We start from the raw sequence: 22,169 nt of genomic DNA, 5'->3' as shown, positions 1-22,169 counted from the left end.
ATGTTTTGGCATTACATTCACATCAACAATAAAACAGTACTGCTTGTTCATCATCGTCGTCCATCAACTCTCCACAACAGTAAATCCGTAACGCGCTTGTCGCCATCTTGTTGCAAGGGACGCGACTGGACACAACCCAACAGCGTTTCCGCGAAGAAAAAAACCAGACATGCGCAGTGACCCTACCGTACCTCAACCCTGTTCCTCGCGAAAACTCGCTCATTATCTCATTCCCACCCAGTTCATGTCATCACCACCACCCCCCTCCGCCTCCCCCAAGTTACGCCAACACACACAAACATGGCTGTTTCTGCAATTGTTCGTCACGTGCCATTTGCACGCGCAGAGAGATCACAATGACTTTAACATGCAGGTCACAGGCACGTGAATCAAGTGCGCAGCTATAGTTAGCGCTATGTGTGTCATGTAGTGAACTTGTGTGCAGCTAGACAGCTATCGTATATCTCTTTTTACATTTAGTCAAGTTTTGACTAAATGTTTTAACATAGAGGGGGAATCGAGACGAGGGTCGTGGTGTATGTGTGTGTGTGTGTGTGTGTGTGTGTGTGTGTGTGTGTGTCTGTGTGTGTGTGTGTGTGTGTGTGTCTGTGTGTCTGTGCGTGTGTGACGGTGTAGAGCGATTCAGACCAAACTACCGGACCGATCTTTATGAAATTTTACATGAGAGTTCCTGGGAATGATATCCCCGGATATTGTTTTATTTTTTTCGATAAATACCTTTGATGACGTCATATCCGGCTTTTTGTAAAAGTTGAGGCGGCACTGTCACACCCTCATTTTTCAATCAAATTGATTGAAATTTTGGCCAAGCAATCTTCGACGAAGGCCGGACTTCAGTATTGCATTTCAGCTTGGTGGCTTAAAAATTAATTAATGACTTTGGTCATTAAAAATCTAAAAATTGTACAAAAAATTTTTTTTTTATAAAACGATTCAAATTTACGTTCATCTTATTCTTCATCATTTTTTGATTCCATAAACATAAAAATATGTTATATTTGGATTAAAAACAAGCTCTGAAAATTAAAAATATAAAAATTATGATCAAAATTAAATTTTCGAAATCAATTTAAAAACACTTTCATCTTATGCCTCGTCGGTTCCTGATTCCAAAAACATATAGATATGATGTTTGGATTAAAAACACGCTCAGAAAGTTAAAACGAGGAGAGGTACAGAAAAGCGTGCTATCCTTCTCGGCGCAACTACTACCCCGCTCTTCTTGTCAGTTTCACTGCCTTTGCCACGAGCGGACTGACGATGCTACGAGTATACGGTCTTGCTGAAAAATTGCATTGCGTTCAGTTTCATTCTGTGAGTTCGACAGCTTGACTAAATGTTGTATTTTCGCCTTACGCGACTTGTTTTTATTTTAATTTTATTTTTTATCACAAAATGCCTTGGTCACTGTAGATCCGAAATATTTGAGAGAACAAATTGTAAGAATTGATAGAAATTAAACGCATCACATATTGATCTTTGGGCGGTTCCGAGGTGTTGTACAATATACAATATTTGTATTTTTGACTAAAATATGACATTTGACAGAGATCGAGACAGCCAGTTGTTTTTTCGAGATCGTCCTTGCGGTCGAGGACAACAACGACTCTCGAGATATGGGTCGAATGTCATAATTATTTTGGTCAAAAATGCAAATATAATTTATGGATCGACCCATTTTAGTTAGAATTCCTGTTATTTTTACGCTTGAACGCTCAAAAACATGCCCTCTTTTGTAATCTCGCCAAGCCGCCTGAGGTTTAGTCGGCCTCTGACGTCACATGGTTCAAAGAAGGTAAATCCAATGTTCAATTAAACGAGATAGATCTACCAATGGCTTTTATGCTATTTTGCGGATTAAATTCTTGTACTCTTGCTCTCTAACATTTCATGTCTTTGGTCGTTTCTTTCATGAAAGAGATAAAAGCCTATCACTGACCTTAAAACATCTCAGCTCCCAGTCAAACACTGTACAAAAGGAAGACGTGGAACTTGCGAAGAAAATGCGAAAAAGTGTTTGTGGGTTATCGTCCCTAGTCACATGCTGGCGGCGAAAACAAAATGGCGGATCGCGTAGGTACCGATCGTGTGCGAGGTGGTGGTAAATAATTGTGCTCGGCTTTTTGTTGCAAGAACGCCCGTTACAAACAGAGCTGCTTCGGGAAAACTTTCCACAAGTTCCCTACAGAAGAAAAAAGGTGGGTTGTGCAGTGATTATTTCATCAGGTTTACCTTCTTCAGAATGAGAATGCAATGGCTCGAGTCAACTCACTCAGTAGACTACAGCGTCAGCGAGTACTTACGACTGACTGTGAGTGTGAGTCAGCAGTCAGTACAAAACAACAGTTTACACTTGATGACAAACCCGTGGGCATATTTGCCGAAACCTTTATCAAACCTTGCTTACGGGAAAACTACAGTACAAAGGTACATCACTCATCCGTTTTGCGTTCAGGCAGAGCGTTAGATTTAGACTGAAGATCTGATTTAGCTTTCTTTGTCTTTCCTTTTTGCTTAGTTTAACAATAACATTGTTGTTTTTATTGTCAAACTAGGTGCAGAATATGGATGCAATTCACAAGGCGAGAGGACTTTGAAAAGCTGCAGCCAGCTGCTGTTCAAGGTCTCAAGCTTTGTATTGATCACTTTGAGGCCAACCAGTAAAACAATCCTGCAGAGAGGATCACTTGTGTGGAATGCTGTCCCGACATTGTTTGCAGTGCCCAATCCACCACCGAAGGTTATTTATTTATTGGTTTTAGGTTTTTGCAAACCAAAGAAGCACACTATTAAATGCAGGTTGAGTAATGACAAGTTTGAGGCTGATGTAAGAATTGAAAACAACAGCATTGTTCCCATCAAATAATGCCTGTTTGCATTTAGCGCAAAAAAATGATAAGGCCAACAAAAAAAAGTTACTTATTTTGGATCGACGTCCTGATTATGATGATATGATGAACTTATTTTGCAAAAAAACAGCCCCAAATGGCAAAAAAGGTATAGGGTCGGCGTCAACAACAAAAAAGTTGTATGTTTCTGGTCACCTGACCCTACCTATGTTTTCCCGACGACCCTAGACATTTTTTTTTGTTTTGCATTTTCAAAAATAAAAGGGGTATTCGAAAATCAATTGTTTTCCTGTTTTTCAACAAAATAGTTTAAAAGATGGTTTTAAAAAAAAAGGTTAGAAAAAAAATCTCCACCTTTAGTCATGTTAGGTCACAAAAAAGTCTGTTTAAGGTAACATAGGCCCCCCAAAAATAGCGTCGGTAGGTCGGCTTTTTAGTTTTGAATTTTAGCCATCTGAATATTTTAATTTTATTTTTTAATGCCCCCAAAAAGTCTAGGGCCGGTGGGAAAAAAATAGGGTCGGTCCGGATACCGTAAACAGATTATTTTTTGTTTTGCCTTACCAGAAACATACACTTTTTGTGTGTGGCCTAAGACCAATGCCATGAAATTGGGAGAAATGTTTCATTGTGACTGGGTGTTGGTTGTGAGTTTGTCAGTTAAAGAGCTGTGCAATTTGCAGGTTGCTAGTGGGAGGAAGCCACCATCGCAAAGGGTAGCTACAAATGAAGCCAGCACCGACCTGTCGCCTGATACACAAATTGTTCAACCAGGTAAGAGATTTTTAACCATGAAGAACACCCTGACATCAAAAAATGTTTAAACCCATCCATTACATAGTTGATAATCGCTGTATAGGGTGACGGGCGCTGGGGCGGGGTGGTAAGACGTCGGTCTATTAACTCGGAAGGTCGAGGGTTCGAATCCCGGTCGCGGCCGCCTGGTGGGTTAAGTGTGGAGATGTTTCCGATCTCCCAGGTCAACTTATGTGCAGACCTGCTAGTGACTTATCCCCCTTCATGTGTACACGCAAGCACAAGACCAAATACGCACGAAAAAGATCCTGTAATCCATGTCAGAGTTCGGTGGGTTTTAGAAACACAAAAATACCCCGCATGCTTCCTCCGAAAGCGGCGTATGGCTGCCTAAATGGCGGGGTAAAAACGGTCATACACATAAAATTCCACTTGTGCAAATAAATGAGTGCACGTGGGAGTTTCAGCCCACGAACGCAGAAGAAGAAGAAGCTGTATAGGGCGGATGCATGGATGGATGAAATTGTACCTGTAGTTCCCACACGTAAAGATGGGAAACATATCCTGTTAGAGGCATGGTTTGACAAGAAACAATTAAGTGGCTCTATTCCCATCTCCCCCCCCCCCCCCCCCCCCCTTTTCCCCGTCGCGATATAAGCTTCGTGGTTGAAAACGACGTTAAACACCAAATAAAGAAAGAAAGAAAGAGGCATGGTGTGTGAGGAGTTTACCTGGTACTGTTGTCCTAATCAATCAATCAATCAATCAATATAAAGCTTATATAGCGCGTATTCCGTGGGTACAGTTCTAATGGCCTCACCCATTCAGTACCAAACAAGGTCAATTCCATCATTGTTCCACATCGAATCCATAGTTGCTAATACACTTCATTTCTGGCCTGCCTTCCTACGCTATTGTTTATTTTCATTTTGTGATTGAATTACACATGTTTTAATTTCTTCCAGGTTGTAACTTGTTATGGTTATGTTATTTTATGTGTGTTTTGTGTGTGTGTTTTCTTTTTTAGATGACATTCAGGCGATCCTGGAGGACATAGGATGTAAAGCATCAAAGTCGTCATCCTCCCCATCCCCTCGTGAAGCGGAACTTCGGCAGAAGGTCAACAAACTGAGGAGCAAGGTTTTCCGATTAGAAAAGAAAACGATGGAACCCCGTGTAAAACGAGCGAGTAAATTAGCCAAGCCTCCCAAGAAAGACTTTGTAATAGAACAGTTGTCTCATATATTATCAGGCGAGGCGAGCTATTTTGCCATTTATGCCTGTTACATATTTACCGGTTATCTGCTGCTGTGTCCATTCCTGGCAGAGACGGAACGCATGTTACCAAGGAGCCGAAGGAGAGTCGATGAGATGAGAGAATGTGATTAACAATTGCCAACTCTCTCCGTACAAAGAGGGTCCAAAATTGTATCAAAATATAGATCGTAGGGAATTCAAAATAAAAAAAAAGAGACAAAACATGTACTTCGGCTCATAGAGCCTTCTTTAATTTTTGACTCAAAAGTCCATGCTCCGAGAGTCCTTTTTTTAATTTTGAATTGCCTACCATCTATATTTTTATACATTTTCAAAAAGATTCAACAGTCACCTTCCGTTATTCTTGAACTTGGCTATCCCAGCCTTACCTCAACATTCGATATTCCTGTGATACTTTTGACGTAAAATCAATTTTTACTGTAAAACACTTCGGCAAGAGGATTGGTCCAAGCAAACAAATAATAAACTTGTAAGATTTTTCCTGATATTTCCGATCAATTGCCTATGGTTTTATTTAGCTAAAAGATTCAAACGTCACACCTATGACCCATGGCTATTTTTAAGGGGAGAGTAGCATCCCTGGTGTGTTGTTTTTGATGTACCTTTTGGTCTGTTTACAGTAACATAGGCACACAAAAAGAGGGTCGGTAGGTCGGCTTTTCTTAATTTTTTTTTTATAACCATCTTTTTAAATTATTTTGCAAAAAAACAGGAACAAAATTGATTTTTTTTCTTTTTCTTTTTCTCCAAATGCCAAAAAAAAGGTCTAGGGTTGGCGGGGAAAAAATAATAGGGTTGGTCGGGATACCGTAAACAGACTATTTTGCTTTGTTTTGCCTAAGCAATGACTAACAAACTTTCTTTAGGGTCTGACATTGTATATACTATACAACTTTTTGGGGTATTAACTAAATACATGTATACAGTTTTTGATTCCTTTTATACTTTTTCACAAATTACCCCCCCCCCCCCCCCCTTTTTTTGTTGTAGTCTGCCCTGGGGGCGGGAGGTCTCCTAATTTCGGTTTCTAGGGTCATCTTATGCTTCCCCATGAGCTGAGAACTTAATTTAAAATGGGCCACGATTTTTTTATTTGTATTTTGTAATTGTGCCTTTGTCCAGTCACATGATTTCACTTTGTACTTAAAAACTTGGCACTGTCATCATTTTATTGCTATTTATTGTTCAGTTGTTCAGTATTTATTGCTATTGGGCATCAGTTGTTCAGTTGCCCTCTTTCGAATGAGCCATGCATGCATTATGGATGTGTTTAGCGAATGGGGATACCTCAAGCAATGTAAAAAAAAGAAACAATGTGAAGCAAACATATAGCACCAAATAAAATAACCGAATCAGAATGGAAACTTCTTCAGTGTATGTGTGTGTGTGTGTGTGTGTGTGTGTGTGTGTGTGTGTGTGTGTGTTTGCTGTTTTAAATACCGAAAATGTGAAAATAAAGCAAGTCACAACATGAGAAAGATCGACTGTACTAGTCATAACAAAGCAGGAGACAGTCTGGTCAGCATGCAGCAAAGGGGAATAACTCATATTTAGCCATTCTCATTTCTAAGCATGCCCAATGAGGAAGTTATCCTTCTTCCCATTGTAGTTTCTTTGTGCCAGTCAAAGCGAAGAATGTTTTGTGTGTGTGCAGTTACACAGTGTATGCAGACAGTACATTTTCACTGCTGTTGGTCCATCGAGTCAGTATTTGACTGTATCACTGAACCCCATCGAGTCAGTATTTGACTGTATCACTCAACCCCCGTGTGGCGTCAACTAAACTAAACGGAGTTTCCGACATTGACCACCGTCTTACTCCCTTGCCAGGAGCCGGTTTCATGGACTGGCGGTGGAAACACTGACAGTTGAACCAGGGCTTCGTCACCCGACTACACGACGGTGCGCAGAGTTCAGGGGCAGGTTTCATGGACTGGCGGTGGAAACACTGACAGTTGAACCAGGGCTTCGTCACCCGACTACAGCAAATATATTTCGCCTAGCATATCTTTGACCGTAATGGGTTGACGGAGCGGTGGTCCGACTGTCAGCGTGACCACCGCGAGTCCATGAATCCTGCCCCAGAAGTCTGTGCTTCATCGTGTAGTGGGACTGACGATGTGTCAGTGTGGGGCCAACACAACGTGCATTCTGCAAGTGTTTATTAAAGGGTAAAATCGGTGTTAGTGTTAATTAAAGTTTAAGGTCGGCGTTAGCGTTAAGGTCAGAGACAGGGCTCCGTAACGTTAAGGTCAGAGACAGGGCTCCGTAACGTTAAGGTCAGAGACAGGACTCCGTAACGTTAAGGTCAGAGACAGGGCTCCGTAACGTTAAGGTCAGAGACAGGGCTCCGTAACGTTAAGCCGGTCAGAGACAGGGCTCCGTAACGTTAAGGTCAGAGACAGGGCTCCGTAACGTGGAAGGCAGTGGTGACACGTGTGAACATAAATGTATACCACAGGCTGTTTATGGTCTTGTAAGCTCTCTCTTTTCTGTTTGTGTGCATTTATACTATGTTTCTTTTCTGTCCCGTAAATTGTGCGAACAGGACACATACACACATAAACACACAAACACACGCGCGCACGCATACACGCACGCACACACACACACACACACACACACACACACACACACACACACGCACGCACGCACGCGCACACACACACACGCACACACGCACACACAAACAAACACACACACTCGCACACATACATATAACCCCCCAGCACCCTTACCCCCCTCCCCCCTCCCCCCCCCCCCCCCCCCCAGACACACGCACACACAAACCAATCGCCTTTAATCACTTTAGCTGGAAATTGCTTCAAGTGCCTGTGGTGTTGCCACGCTTGTCATTGAAGCATCTCGAGCAAACATTCCCGATGTCTTCCCATCATTACACGGGTGCACTCTGCTCGGGTTGCGCCCATCACTCCCTTATTATTGCCATGCCATCAGTGCTTCTCTGTGTTTTTGTTGCCTGACGTAGCGGTAAGGAGGTGTGATGGCCCAACTCTGCCGTATGATGCACAAAACACAAGTTTCTGCATTTTAAACGGTCCGTGCAGAATTAATGTCATGATTTGGATTGTTTTTGATTTTTGCTCTTCATTGGTTTGAACATATTTGTTTTTCGTGTATCTTTTATCCGTTGGTCAGTGCATAAAGGTGTGGTGTTGGGTATGAGTCAGAGAGTTGTGGATGTCTGTGTGTCTGTCTGTCTGTCTCTCAGTCTGTCTGTCTGTTCGTTGATCTGTCCATCCATCCATGGACTTGGTATTTGCACAGTATGAAAGAATATTAAGCCACATACTGTACAGTAAATTCTCTCCGGCCAAACCATTTGTGTTTTTCATTTTTAGCTGAATTCGTTCCATGTACGTGTAATATGAAGTGTTCTCATTGCACAATATTTTGTTGTTGTTGTTGTTGTTGTAATGTACCTATTCTGGTAACCTTAGGTGTTGTTGGTGTTTTGTTTTTTTTAATAATTCTGTGCCTTGCCTAAGTCGTGCTTGTCTGATGAACAGATTGTGTCCATGGAAACGAAGCCTTCAGTCCCAGGGGCGGAGCAGTTAAGCCAGAGGGGGGGTTACAACCTGGGGTCCAGGGCCGGGTAGACCCCTTGTGGGGTACAGGGGCAAGGCCCCGTTGGGGAAGCTGAAGAGTTTTAGCTATTTTATGAACAATTTATAGCTTATCCTTGATTTTAAACATGATCAACTGGTGTCAGCAGCCACTCATTATTTCTTTTAAAGTTAGTATTAAATCTTTTTTTTGGACAGCCGGGGGGGGGGGGGGGGGGGGTCCGGAACCCCTGTAACACCCCCCACCCCCTAATCCGCCCCTGAGTCCTCGTAACAGCCCAGACAGGTCAGAGTGTTGCTCGCAATCCTTTACACGGGGAAGGATGTAGCTTTAAGTCTACAACCAGTGGTGATAAAATCAGCGTTGGGAGGACATGCTGGGAAGATGTCTATCAGCCAGTCCAACACGACCGGGTTATGACCTCGCAGTCACGTGATGACAAGGAACGCACCACTTGGGAGGCCCGATGCATAATGATAAGAATTCCCATCACTTTGTTTCCAGAGATGAACATCACACAGAGCTCTCCCACGTAGACGTGCATTATTTTGGCGAGCTTTCTTTCAATCGGGATAATAAAAGACATTCCTTACCTCATGAAGGGTCTACAAGAAGTGTTTACAACAAAGGGGCTTCAGTGCTAGATTTTTACGCTTTCAGGTCTAGTTTGTCTGAGTATTCACCATATCCCGCTGGGCTCCAATTTCCCCTTAAACGTCTGTCGGCGCTGTCCTCTTCTTCTTTTTCTTCTTCTTTGTCGTAGTCGTCATCGTTGTTGTCTATCATCATCATCATCATCATCATCATCATCATCATCATTATCATTATCATCATCATCGTCCGTCGTCGTCGCAGTCGTCGTCGTTGGCGGCGGTGGCCCTCGACATCTCCCTTTTCTTCATCTCAGTTCTTCTTTGACGCTGATCCGCTGGGCGTACAGGCTTCCTTCAAACAGCTGATGCCGACTGACTGGCAGACAACCAGGCAACACCTGCACGTGAAACACACAGTGACTGCACTCTCCTGCTCTGAGGACACCCCGGCAACTTGCACTTTGAACGGTCTGACAAGCAAAATATGGGACCGGGGGTGGGGTGGGGGGCGAGGCTGTTAACCCCCCTTTGATTGTTTTGAGGTGCTTTTGGGTTTTTTGGCCAGTATGTGTGAACGTTGCCATTTTTGTGTGTGAATATCACCGTCTTAAAGTGCCACTTAGTGTTCTTGCCACCTCGTATAAACCTTTCCGCTCGGTCGCCGATTGCTGCAGTGTAACCCGCTGAAAATAGCTGTGTATATTATGAACTGTACTGCAAATAGACGTTATACTTCAACGCCTAGGAAGAGCGAAAAAAAACACACACAAAAAACACAAACACGACATAATAGCTTGGGGAAGGCAGGTGCACACGGTGTTGACAGTGGTTGCTTTGCCCCAACAACCAGTACGACCACCCAGGGTACCCTGCTTCAAGTCACCCCGCCGGTCACTGTGGTCTTGGAATAGGACAAACGGAGCGGAGACAGAACGGAGAGTGAGCCGGACAAAATAAATAACTTGAGTAAAATTAATACAAACTTCCAAACGTCCTAGCATGTGACCACGTCATGTCCTAAATAGACACTAGTTCTGGGGACAAACCAAGTTAGCATAGCGATACAAACTTCCAAACGTCCTAGCATATAACCACGACATGTCCTAAATAGACACTAGTTCTGGGGACAAACCAAGTTAGCATAGCGATACAAACTTCCAAACGTCCTAGCATATAACCACGTCATGTCCTAAATATATAGACACTAGTTCTGGGGACAAACCAAGTTAGCATAGCGATACAAACTTCCAAACGTCCTAGCATATAACCAAGACATGTCCTAAATAGACACTAGTTCTGGGGACAAACCAAGTTAGCATAGCGATACAAACTTCCAAACGTCCTAGCATATAACCACGACTGACATGTCCTAAATAGACACTAGTTCTGGGGACAAAAAACCAAGTTAGCATAGCGATACAAACTTCCAAACGTCCTAGCATATAACCACGACATGTCCTAAATAGACACTAGTTCTGGGGACAAACCAAGTTAGCATAGCGATACAAACTTCCAAACGTCCTAGCATATAACCACGACATGTCCTAAATAGACACTAGTTCTGGGGACAAACCAAGTTAGCATAGCGATACAAACTTCCAAACGTCCTAGCATATAACCACGACATGTCCTAAATAGACACTAGTTCTGGGGACAAACCAAGTTAGCATAGCGATACAAACTTCCAAACGTCCTAGCATATAACCACGTCATGTCCTAAATATATAGACACTAGTTCTGGGGACAGAAAAACCAAGTTAGCATAGCGATACAAACTTCCAAACGTCCTAGCATATAACCACGACATGTCCTAAATAGACACTAGTTCTGGGGACAAAAAACCAAGTTAGCATAGCGATACAAACTTCCAAACGTCCTAGCATATAACCACGTCATGTCCTAAATAGACACTAGTTCTGGGGACAAAAAACCAAGTTAGCATAGCAATACAATCTTTGCGACAAGATGGCTAGGGAGACAAATGTGTGCTGCATGTTTTCTGTTCCCACAGTAACAACTCACAGCACAAAGACATATTATTTTCATTTGGGGCTTGGGCTCGGGGTACTGGAGAGAGGCCGTCGGGGCGAGGGGAGAAAAAAGGTACTTTATGCTTAGCGGAGGGAACTAACCGCCGATGTGCACTCCTTGTATTTTGTAGGAGTTATGTCCCATCATTACACCATGCAGTGCTCTGAAACACATATATAATGTCACACTCATTCCTTCTTTGCCACTACTAAAGCAAACGTGTGCAAGATTGTATGTTACACGCTTTGATGCCGAAATCAATTATTTTGATTATACATTTATTTCTGAAAATGTTTACCTTCACATACATTCAGTCACTACCTTAAACACTTATGTTTTCAGTATTCATTTCAAGTGATCACGAACGTGGAAAAATGGGTATCAAAGTGTTGTTACATTTTGTTGTGCATTCTGAATAGTGTGCCAACAGGCCTTGGTCAGTCAATCACGTTTTGCTGTGTACTTCGTGTTTGACGGGAAAAGAATAACACCCACCCCGTTCTCCTGTATATAACTGAAAGCCACATTTTCTTCTTCATTCAATTTCTGTTTTCAAAAGCTTCGTCAACTTTCCACTTGCACGACAAGCTTCCTTTACCAAGCTTCAATTAAGAACCCTGAATACGAAAGGTCAAAACAAAACAATAGGTACTACTTTCACTATCGTCGTCTGCAACGAAAACCGAAAATGGCGAAACGGTTTGCTACGTACACAGAGGACGAAATTTCAAATAAAAGATCGAACCTTACACCTGTGACTAGGAAAAGTTGCATAGACAGTTCCGTGCGGATCTCACCACGTATCAACGTACATCCGATGCTCAGGACCCACAGATAGGTGACGCTTTGGCGATTGAGGCTTCGTCTTCAGCTCTAACACGCACGCAGACAGTCAGGCAGGTCTAATCTGCACCAGCGGTGTTGGAAGGTTTTGATTTAGAAACACTCGAATGTTGCTTCGACGAGATAAACGAACCAAAAGTCAAAAGTGTGCCCCAAATTCGGAAAATATTCTTTCAAAACAGCACTGTAAAAACCATCAACATCACTGTGAGAAAATAAACAATACAAACACAACCAGTTCCCCTGTGGAACATTTCGGGTGGACTTTCCCACGACCAAACCTACAAAAATCCTCCGTGTTCGTTCGCGCTTTGCATTCAATCTGTGTGAGTGCGCGTGTGTGTTTAGCTTTCGTTGGTATGTGCTGTTTGGTTCAAAATAAGTTTATCTTTTTTCATTGAAAGATTCAGAAACGTTGGTTGATACTTTGTTGAATGCATTCAACCAGAAAAGACACGAAACGCATTGAATCTATCTTCTGCGCGCATGCGTGTGTAGGGTATGTGTAAAAGGGCAATTGTGTTTTTCAGTCTTGTTTTGTGCCTGTTATTTCGTCCCCAAAAACTCATTTATGTCTTTCTATGCCTATGCTGTGAGACATAATCGCTATTACGAGTTAGTCGTGTGACAGAGAGTTTTCTTGCACACGAGACTGAAGATGTCTCACGACGGCGTAGCCGAAGGGAGACAGCAGCAGTCGAGTAATATATATATATGTAGAGGTATACATGCCGAGTCTCAGTGATTATCAAAAATAATGGTCGAAGTTAGCGGATCATGAAAAATGCGAGCTTCAGCGAGCTTTTTCATGACCGCGAACTGAGACCATTATTTTTGATAATCACTGAGACGAGGTATGTAACCTCTTTATTCCTCTTTTCTTCAGTTATTCAAAGAAAAGAGGAGTTTTTGTGCGAAAGTTTGATCGAATCCAAATCACTCAACCAGTCTACCTGCGCTGGCGATTGAATAATGCGCGGTTGTATAGTTCAGGGAAAATCAATCAATTCTGTTAACACTTCTTGTCAGTTTCCCTGTTTTGGACTAAAATCAAGTACACAGTTATGTTGTTATTCTGCTGTGCCGGTAAAGGCAGATAGTGTGTGTTCTGGTCATGTTTTGGTATCGCTTAGGAAATGTTCTTTCTTCGAATGGGACAAGCAGACCAACTTTTGCACCCGTGTTCCAACGTTAAAAACTGTATGAAGTTCCGTTTTCTGGGGCAAAATAGTGTATGAAACCGCTGTATGTTCTTTAAATTGATGCGATGTGTGCATTTGGTTGCGTGTGATCTGTTTATAAAATGAAATATTGTCGAAAACTAACCGTCGGATTGCAGTCTCTTGTCCAAGCAACTCAGTTCAGAAAATTTGGAAGGGGAACTACTCTTGTCGTACGAGAGTTACTTGCCTTGGGAGTTTGCGTGCACTCATAAGAGATCTAAAGCGAGTTTCTCTGCACTGATCGTTAGATTTGGATTTAGAAAACAACCAAAGTCATAGATTGTATATGGAGATTAATGTGTTCAAGCCTGTAGTTGCCAGTTTAAATGCAGTATGTTTGTATTGTTTGGTCTAGAGATGTATATTTCGTACATTGGAGCGTTCGGAACTTTTCAATCGCAAAAGTAGTTCCCTCAAAGTCTAACTCATCAACCTGTGAGCTATCGAGGATTCAGGCCCGTTGTTGGGTAAGTGATTTTGGTTGTTGGGAAAGTTACCGAAAAATAACTAGCCCTACAAGTTTACAGAGAGAAAGAAGCAGAGGGGGGAATAAATACATATATATATATATATATAGGGCGGGAAACAGGAAAAGACATCAGCAAATTGGAAAACGCACCTAGGCAATTTCGTTTCAGTCTCATGGCTGTGTAAGCACACACACACACACACACACACACACACACACACACACACACACTCTCTCTCTCTCTCTCTCTCTCTCTCTCTCTCTCTCTCTCTACCAGCTTGAATTTATAATTACCTGCATAGTATGCATTTGATTTTATGAATAACCACATATGTATGCTCTTCATGCCTTATCTTCATCATCATCATAATCATCATCATCATCGTCATCATCATCATCATCATCGTCATCTTTATTATCACTGCTGAAGTTTTCCGACCTCCTTTTGTTGGTTAACTTTTTAACTTTTTAATTTTTAATAGACATATATCAAACAAATCAATCGATATTTCCAACTACAACCACCATCATCATTGGACGCATCATCATTGGAGGCATCTGCAGACAACGTTAACACAACATACACAGATTCTAGCCTTTCATTCTACTTAAAGGCACAGAACTTTAAGGCACAATAAGCCTCCCGTAAACCATCACAGAGCTCCCCGAGCGTCTACATACAGTACAAGCATACTTCCATTTGAACGCTCACCGAACGGGAACATCCTGGCTGCTTTCTGTCGAGCGTGAGAAATTTTCATAGAATTTATTTTCGTGGACTTGTTCCTCAACAACAATGGCGCCTCGTTTTGGTGCTGGACGGCTGTTATGAATATTCCGAATACCGGATATCACGCCCGGACAGTAAGCCTCCCGTAAACCATCACAGATACTGTCAGGCTTTTACACACAGTACAAACACCCTTCCATTTGAACGCTCACCAAACGGGAACATCCTAGGTGCCCTACGTAAAGAGCGAGAAATTTTTAAAGAATTAATTTTGCAGATTGTCTCGAACACTTTTTGGACCCATCCTGAACTCAGGTCAAAAATGAGTTACTTCCCTTCGGGTCTCATTCTATCGATGTAAACTGGCCATAGCCGTGGATCGATGATTATCAGAATGTTTTTGGACCGTGGTGCGTTTTTGCGCTAGACCTAACTTTTAAAATCTAAATAATAAATTGACAGCTTGTTACACAAACATTCTTTAATCATAAAATAATTCTTTTTTCATCAAGACAAGATCAGTATAATTCGAAGTTGTGAAAGTTTGAAAAAAGAAAAGCCCGGAAGCAGGGTCACGCAAGGGTCGTAGCAGACGACGGTTTATGCATATCGCCGTTCCTCTCAACAGTCAAAAGCCATCGCTAGAGTTCTTGTGAACCACAGCCGTTTGTTTCGTGCATAAAAACGTGCTATTGTAGATAAGCTCACATCGAGTCGCATTCAAATGACTAACTGACGACATCATTGTGAAAAAGGGAAACTGGATCACACGGGTTCACGATGGCTCAGGGGTAAGATAAACCACGCAAAAATAAATTCTTTGAAAATTGTTCGCTCTTTACGGAGGGCACGTACCTAGGATGTTCTCAATCGGTGAGTGTTTAAATGAAAGGGTGTTTGTACTGTGTGTAAAAACCTGACCGTATCTGTGATGGTTTACGGGAGGCTTACTGTGCCTTTAAAGGCACAGAACTTAAAGGCACAGAACTTAAAGGCACAGTCCTTCCCGAAAAATACAGTTGAGCTCACTTTGTCAGATGTGCCTGAAAGGCTGACCAGACAAGAACGGAGGACACAACCACAAAACAGACATTTGGTCAGTTGCAGGTATGTGGCTTAGACTGGTGTCCTCAACACACGCCACGCCGCATTACGCAACAGAAGCAGCAATCCACAAAGTCCAGTGGCGTGTGGGTCAGCGTGTTACTGTTCGGGTTGTCGAGGTACTCCAGATGTTGCAAGATAGGACAAGGAGGTAGGTCATCAACACGGATGGTTATCATTTTTAAAGCTTAATTCAGCAGAGTGACAACCCTAATTACCAGGAACAAGTTCAAAACGCACCAACAAAATAATGCTGCACGGTATCAAATTCTCTGTGTGGACGACATAGATCGTTTCTCCGCGGGTCTGTGCAGAGATTATAGTTCGTATCCCAACACGATATTTGAAAACATCGTCTGCAGGAGCCTGCAGTGAGCAAAGCAAAACATGATGTGGTGTCATTGTCACTGTGGGGTTGTTGGTGTCCTTGCATCATTTCCAGAGGCCTGAAGTACGCGACAACAGCTGCCGACAGTCAGATCGTCCACAACCAACAGTCAGGCTGTGTAATACTGAGACACTCACACAACAAACTGCAATGTCACTGTAGTGTCAGTTTGCTGGTTAAGCGCCTTCTTAAGGCCATGCCAGACAGTACAATATTGAGACACTCACACAACAAACTGCAATGTCACTGTAGTGTCAGTTTGCTGGTTAAAGGCCCTGCCAGACAGTACAATACTGAGACACTCACACAGCATACTGCAATGTCACTGTAGTGTCAGTTTATTATTTTTTGTATTATTATTATCATTATTATTATTATTATTATTATTATTATTATTATTATTATTATTTATTATTATTATTGTTGAATTGTTTCTTGTATTGTTTTTGCTCTCCCTCACCCCTCAACTCCCTTTTCTGTACATAGTCTGATTTCTTTTTGTTTTAGTTCCTTTTATTTGGTGTTGAATGAAATGTGTTTTTATTGTGTTTTTTAATTTTCCATGTACCCTCACGGGGTTTTATTGGAATAAATAAAACTTGAAACTTGAAACTTGGTTAAGCGCCTTCTTAAGGCCATGCCAGACAGTACAATATTGAGACACTCACACAACAAACTGCAATGTCACTGTAGTATCAGTGTGCTGGTTGCGTGTAGTTGTGCGTCTTTTTAAGGCCCCGCCAGACAGTACAATATTGAGACACTCACACAACATACTGCAATGTCACTGTAGTGTCAGTGTGCTGGTTGCGTGTAGTTGTGCATCTTTTTAAGGCCCCGCCAGACAGTACAATATTGAGACACTCAACCAACATACTGCAAAGGCAATTTAGTATCAATGTGCTAGTTGAGCGATGTCTTAAGGTCCCGTCAGACAGCAAAATACTGACACGCATGACCATCATTCTTCATGTCAGTGTTCAGGCTATTTTTGCGCGACTAACGCCACCAAGCGTAGCACACACGCATCAATACTTAAGTTTGTGTTTGCGTGTGGCGATATGATGTGAGTATGCGATGTGAATGTTGCTACATGCATGGTTGATTGATTGATTGGTTGATTGATTTTGCAGACACACAGTCAAGCGTGTAATTTCTCTTTTAGAGATGAATAAAGATTATTGTATTGTATTGTATTGTATTGTTTCAGTGTTCACATACGCAGTTTTCCTACGACGTACAAGCACGAATCCTTCGGTGTCAGTGTCGGGGTCTTGTGTTGTGCAGCCAGCCGGAGTCACATCAGCAACGGCAAAGACAGCCACTATACCAAAGTTTCAGTGTTTGGTATCGTTGCGGGTCTTGGTGAGGTCCTGACGGCCGTGTGAGATGCCGTAGGGAGTCAGGTGATAGATGTAGAACTCCAGTGTAGTGTCAGTGTTGTGTCAGTGTCAGTGTTGTGTAGTGTCAGTGTAGTGTCAGTGACAGAGTAGTCACAGTGTCAGTGTAGTGTCAGTGTAGTGTCAGTGTAGTGTCAGTGTCAGTGTAGTGTCAGTGTCAGTGTAGTTTCAGTGTCAGTGTCAGTGTAGTGTAGTGTAGTGTCAGTGTACTGTAGTGTCAGTGTAGTGTCAGTGTCAGTGTAGTGTAGTGTAGTGTCAGTGTCAGTGTAGTGTAGTGTAGTGTCAGTGTCAGTGTTTGTTTGTTTGCTTAACGCCCAGCCGACCACGAAGGGTCATATCAGGGCGGTGCTGCTTTGACATATAACGTGCGCCACACACAAGACAGAAGTCGCAGCACAGGCTTCATGTCTCACCCAGTCACATTATTCTGACACCGGACCAACCAGTCCTAGCACTAACCCCATAATGCCAGACGCCAGGCGGAGCAGCCACTAGATTGCCAATTTTAAAGTCTTAGGTATGACCCGGCCGGGAGTGTCAGTGTAGTGTCAGTGTAGTGTCAGTGTAGTGTCAGTGCAGTGTCAGTGTAGTGTAGTGTCAGTGTAGTTTAGTGTCAGTGTCAGTGCAGTGTAGTGTAGTGTCAGTGTAGTGTAGTGTAGTGTCAGTGCAGTGTCAGCGTAGTGTCAGTGTCAGTGTAGTTTCAGTTTCAGTGTCAGTGTAGTTTCAGTGTCAGTGTCAGTGTAGTGTCGGTGTCAGTGTAGTGTAGTGTCAGTGTAGTGTCAGTGTAGTGTCAGTATCAGTGTAGTGTAGTGAAGTGTCAGTGTAGTGTAGTGTCAGTGTAGTGTAGTGAAGTGTCAGTGTAGTGTAGTGTCAGTGTCAGTGTAGTTTCAGTGTAGTTTCAGTGTCAGTGTGGTGTCAGTGTAGTGTAGTGTCAGTGTAGTGTCAGTGTAGTGACAGTGTAGTGTAGTGTCAGTGTCAGTGTAGTTTCAGTGTAGTTTCAGTGTCAGTGTAGTGTCAGTGTAGTGTCAGTGTCAGTGTAGTGTAGTTTCAGTGTCAGTGTAGTTTCAGTGTAGTGTAGTTTCAGTGTCGTGTCAGTGTCAGGTAGTGTCAGTGTAGTGTAGTGTCAGTGTCAGTTTAGTGTAGTGTCAGTGTCAGTGTAGTGTCAGTGTAGTGTAGTGTCAGTGTCAGTGTAGTGTCAGTGGAGTTTCAGTGTCAGTGTAGTGTCAGTGTAGTGTAGTGTCAGTGTCAGTGTAGTGTCAGTGGAGTTTCAGTGTCAGTGTAGTGTCAGTGTAGTGTAGTGTCAGTGTCAGTGTAGTTTCAGTGTAGTTTCAGTGTCAGTGTAGTGTCAGTGTAGTGTCAGTGTAGTGTCAGTGTCAGTGTAGTGTCAGTGTAGTTTTAGTGTCAGTGTAGTGTCAGTGTAGTGTTGGTATCGTTACCAGGCTTGTTGAGGTCCTGACGGCCGTGTGAGATGCCGTACGGCGTGAGGTGATAGATGTAGAACTCCAGAGTTTGCATCTTCTGTGGCGGGACGTAGTGGAAGGTGATGGCGTAATCACTGATACTCTCCTGGCCCTGTGTCAACACAACAATTCGCCGTTACTTCTCCCTATTACAACAGTTACTTCTCCCTATTACAACAGTTACTGGTAAATCGTGGTTCATTAAAGACCTAACTGCGTTGAAACACACACTCACACGTAAATGAATACATTTTAAAGAGCTGTATACTTGTGTAAACTATTAATATTCTCTCTCTCTCTCTCTCTCTCTCTCTCTCTCTCTCTCTCTCTCTCTCTCTCTCTCTCTCTCTCTCTCTCTCTCTCTTCTCTTCTCTTCTCTTCTCTCCTCTCCTCTCCTCTCCTCTCCTCTCCTCTCCTCTCCTCTCCTCTCCTCTCTCTGGTTGAAAAAAGCTCCTTTGTAATGCTTATGCCACAACCCTCGAAAAATAACATTTTATTTGATTTTATCTCTCTCTTCTCCCACCCCCCCCCCCCCCCCCCCTCCCCTCCCCCATCTCTCATCACCTTATGCGCGCCGTTAGCGTCGTACTTGTAGTACCAGTCGGGGTATCCGCCGAAGAGGTGAGTCTCTGGGTCGAAGCAGTGGAAGCGGGAGCGGCCCAGGGTGTCCGTGGTGTTGACCGTCCTGACCCCCAGTCTCTCCATACACTTGCCGAACTCAGCGTCCTCCGCCCCGCCATCTGGTCGGCACGTCTTCGGGTCCTGGCCTGGTAAATCAAAACATGACACGTTATTGTTTTTTTTTACCGAAATATGATAATCGTGAAAAATAAAAATAAACATAATTCTCAATAACATCGATCGATACACAAAATGTTATTTGTATTTTTGACCGGAATATGACATTTGACACGGCACAGATCGTTTGTGTTTATGTCATTCTGTCTTGCTGTGTTTGTTCGTTTGTTTGTTCTGTCAGCTTTGTTAGGGTTTTTGTTGTTGTTGTGTTGTTATTGTTGCTTTGTTTGTTAGTTGCTGGTTTTTGTTTGATTGTTAGTTTGTTTTTCTCCTCACACGGGGCTATATAGGGGGGGTGCCTGATTTCTGTGAATGCCTCTATAACACGTCTGATGTCTAGTTGTCTCACAGATACGATGACACCTCTTTGCCTTTTTAGACTGTCGCATCTTTACCATTCCACACACCAAAACCAAAACATACGGACAACGCACTTTTACTTTCTGCGCACCCACACAATGGAATTCTCTCCCCTTTCACATCCGCCACTCTCAGTCACCCCAAGCATTCAAACGAGCACTTAAAACGCACCTCTTCAGGAAATACAACCCCTGATTTTGTTTTCTCAGTCCATCAGTAGGCTACATGTAGTGTTATTTGTTGTTTTAGTGATTTTTCACCACCTATTTTATTCATGTTTTTATTACTTAGTTAGTGGAAGAATCTTTTGTAATGTATGTTTGAAGGTGTATGCTTTTAATTAAGCGTTGTTGACTATGCATGTAGATGTAAATGCTTGTATAACTGTGTTTTAATTTTAAATGTGTCAAGCGCAAAGAGCATAATTGTAAAGTTATGATGTTGCGCTATATAAATGCTCATTTATTATTATTATTATTAAGAAAGCGACGTAAAGTTCACGTTTGACGTCACATTTTTAATTATGACGCAATCGATTGCACTTGTGACACGTTTTGAGGCCATGAACTGCATTCTAAAAATCAGGCTCCCTTTGGGTTATTGTGCGTACTGTCGCACTATCAAAATGATGACAAAAACGATGTTTGCTGGCTTGTTGTCAGACCAGCATTGGTTGTTGGTCCTCGAGGAGCATATCGCCTTTTGTAACATATTTATCAACCGCGGCCTTCGGCCTTAGTCGATAAAGGGAAAACAGAAGACGACATGCCCACCTTCGGACCGACAAAAAAAGCGGGTCTGTCAACAAGCCATCAAACATCTTATAATGTTAGCCAGCTAGCTGTGAAGACAAACGCGTGACAACAAGGCCTCTGACCTTTGTGTGCGAATCTCCTGAGCGCCTCCTTGCTCAGCACGTAGCCCCCGCCCCCGCTGTAGTAGCCCTGCTTGACGATCGTCTTGAAGTGGTGGCCGAAGTACACCGGGTCGTCCTTTTTCTCCCCAGACAGGAAGTAACGCAGGTTCTCCACGATCACGTACGTGTCATCGTCAGCCTGGGACACCGAGATTACAGTCACACCATTCAACCACATGTTGTTTCATTTTCACTTCATTTTTATACCATTTTATTTTATTTTCAGACTTAGCATCATGTGGGGCGTTTTATTTATTATTTATTATTACAGATCTTTACAAATTCCATTCAAATATGTGTAGACCTACTGTACGAAGGGGATCGTGTCTAAATTGTACAGTGGATTCTCAGATTCTTCATATTCGTCAAATTCGCCAGAAAGTGTCCCGAAACGGTCAGATCAACAGTGCCCCGAAACGGTCAGATCAACAGTGCCCCGTAACGGTCAGATCAACAGTGCCCCGAAACGGTCAGATCAACAGTGCCCCGAAACGGTCATATCAACAGTGCCCCGAAACGGTCAGATCAAAAGTGCCCCTTTAATGATCAAACTGACCTTCATGAACCAGTCGGCGTCATGGACGTGGGGATCTACATGTAAACTTACCGACACCGTATTCCTGACGTACACGTACACGTACCTTCATGAACCAGTCGGCGTCATCAAAGTGGTGATCGTACACGTATTTAAATCCCCGCATGGTCTTTGCCGTCAGGTGGTCCCGCCCCTCGCTGACGTTGAGCCCCACGGTGGGAAAGTCCTTGTTGTCCTCCGAGCTGAAGAACAGCAGCTTATTGGCTCGCCGCCCCCACGTGTCCCGCACCACGCGCGCTTTTGATTGGAGGTTTTTAGGCGCCGTCATCACCCAGATCAGCACGCGCACCTCTTTGGCCAATCGGCGCGCTTCTGTGTCGTCGTCTGCCGGAGAGGGACATACAGTGGGAAGTGAGGCACAGTGGTACACCTTATGTTTCAAGAGCACACCGCATTTTAAGATTCTCCACATGTTTTCTTTAATTATTTCTCCTGTAAATGTACCTACGCTTTAAAATTAAGATTCCCTCCCCTTAAAGATCTGATTTTCCTCAATATGTTACAGTCAAGGTCACAGCCATGGTCACAGTCAAGGTCTCACAAGGTACGTGTACTTGACATAACGGAAGACGGAGCGTCGTTTTCTTCATTTGACAAGCTGATAAGCCGTACGTGTGTCACACCTGGTGCAGTTACGTGTGTCACACCTGGTGCACTTACCAATTGAAGGTCAAAGAAACTCTCAAGCCGGTATACTTTGAAGATATACAAAGACAGAGTCTGTACAACGACGAATGACTGTGTGGGTTACCGTGGTGGGCGTGCTC

At 43.0% G+C, this 22,169-nt stretch overlaps 1 protein-coding gene and 2 long non-coding RNA genes across 4 annotated transcripts in view; 1 reads left to right on the top strand and 2 right to left on the bottom strand.

Annotated features, from left to right (window-relative positions):
* Positions 1–1,978: 1,978 nt before the first annotated feature.
* Positions 1,979–6,262, top strand: LOC138982667 (uncharacterized). Its single transcript, XR_011460926.1, has 3 exons — positions 1,979–2,761; positions 3,554–3,644; positions 4,654–6,262. It is a non-coding gene; the product is annotated as an uncharacterized lncRNA (long non-coding RNA).
* A 7,832-nt stretch (positions 6,263–14,094) lies between these two features.
* On the bottom strand, positions 14,095–18,144 carry LOC138982666 (uncharacterized). Its single transcript, XR_011460925.1, has 2 exons — positions 16,487–18,144; positions 14,095–16,135 (listed from the first exon to the last, which is right to left on the bottom strand). It is a non-coding gene; the product is annotated as an uncharacterized lncRNA (long non-coding RNA).
* Positions 18,145–18,530: 386 nt separating this feature from the next.
* LOC138982665 (glycoprotein-N-acetylgalactosamine 3-beta-galactosyltransferase 1-like) overlaps positions 18,531–22,169 on the bottom strand; it is a 45,557-nt gene continuing 41,918 nt past the window's right edge. For both annotated transcript variants that reach the window (XM_070355990.1, XM_070355989.1), the window contains exons 5-8: positions 21,449–21,726; positions 20,769–20,946; positions 19,298–19,500; positions 18,531–18,845 (exon numbers count right to left, since the gene is read on the bottom strand). In XM_070355990.1, coding sequence (XP_070212091.1) covers positions 18,675–18,845; positions 19,298–19,500; positions 20,769–20,946; positions 21,449–21,726 — 830 coding nt within the window. In that variant the 3' untranslated portion in view covers positions 18,531–18,674. The remainder of the gene's footprint in view (positions 18,846–19,297; positions 19,501–20,768; positions 20,947–21,448; positions 21,727–22,169) is intronic.

This window comes from Littorina saxatilis, linkage group LG12, assembly GCF_037325665.1.
Source record: "Littorina saxatilis isolate snail1 linkage group LG12, US_GU_Lsax_2.0, whole genome shotgun sequence".
Lineage (NCBI taxonomy): Eukaryota > Metazoa > Mollusca > Gastropoda > Littorinimorpha > Littorinidae > Littorina > Littorina saxatilis.
This window is presented reverse-complemented; position numbering and strand designations above follow the sequence as displayed.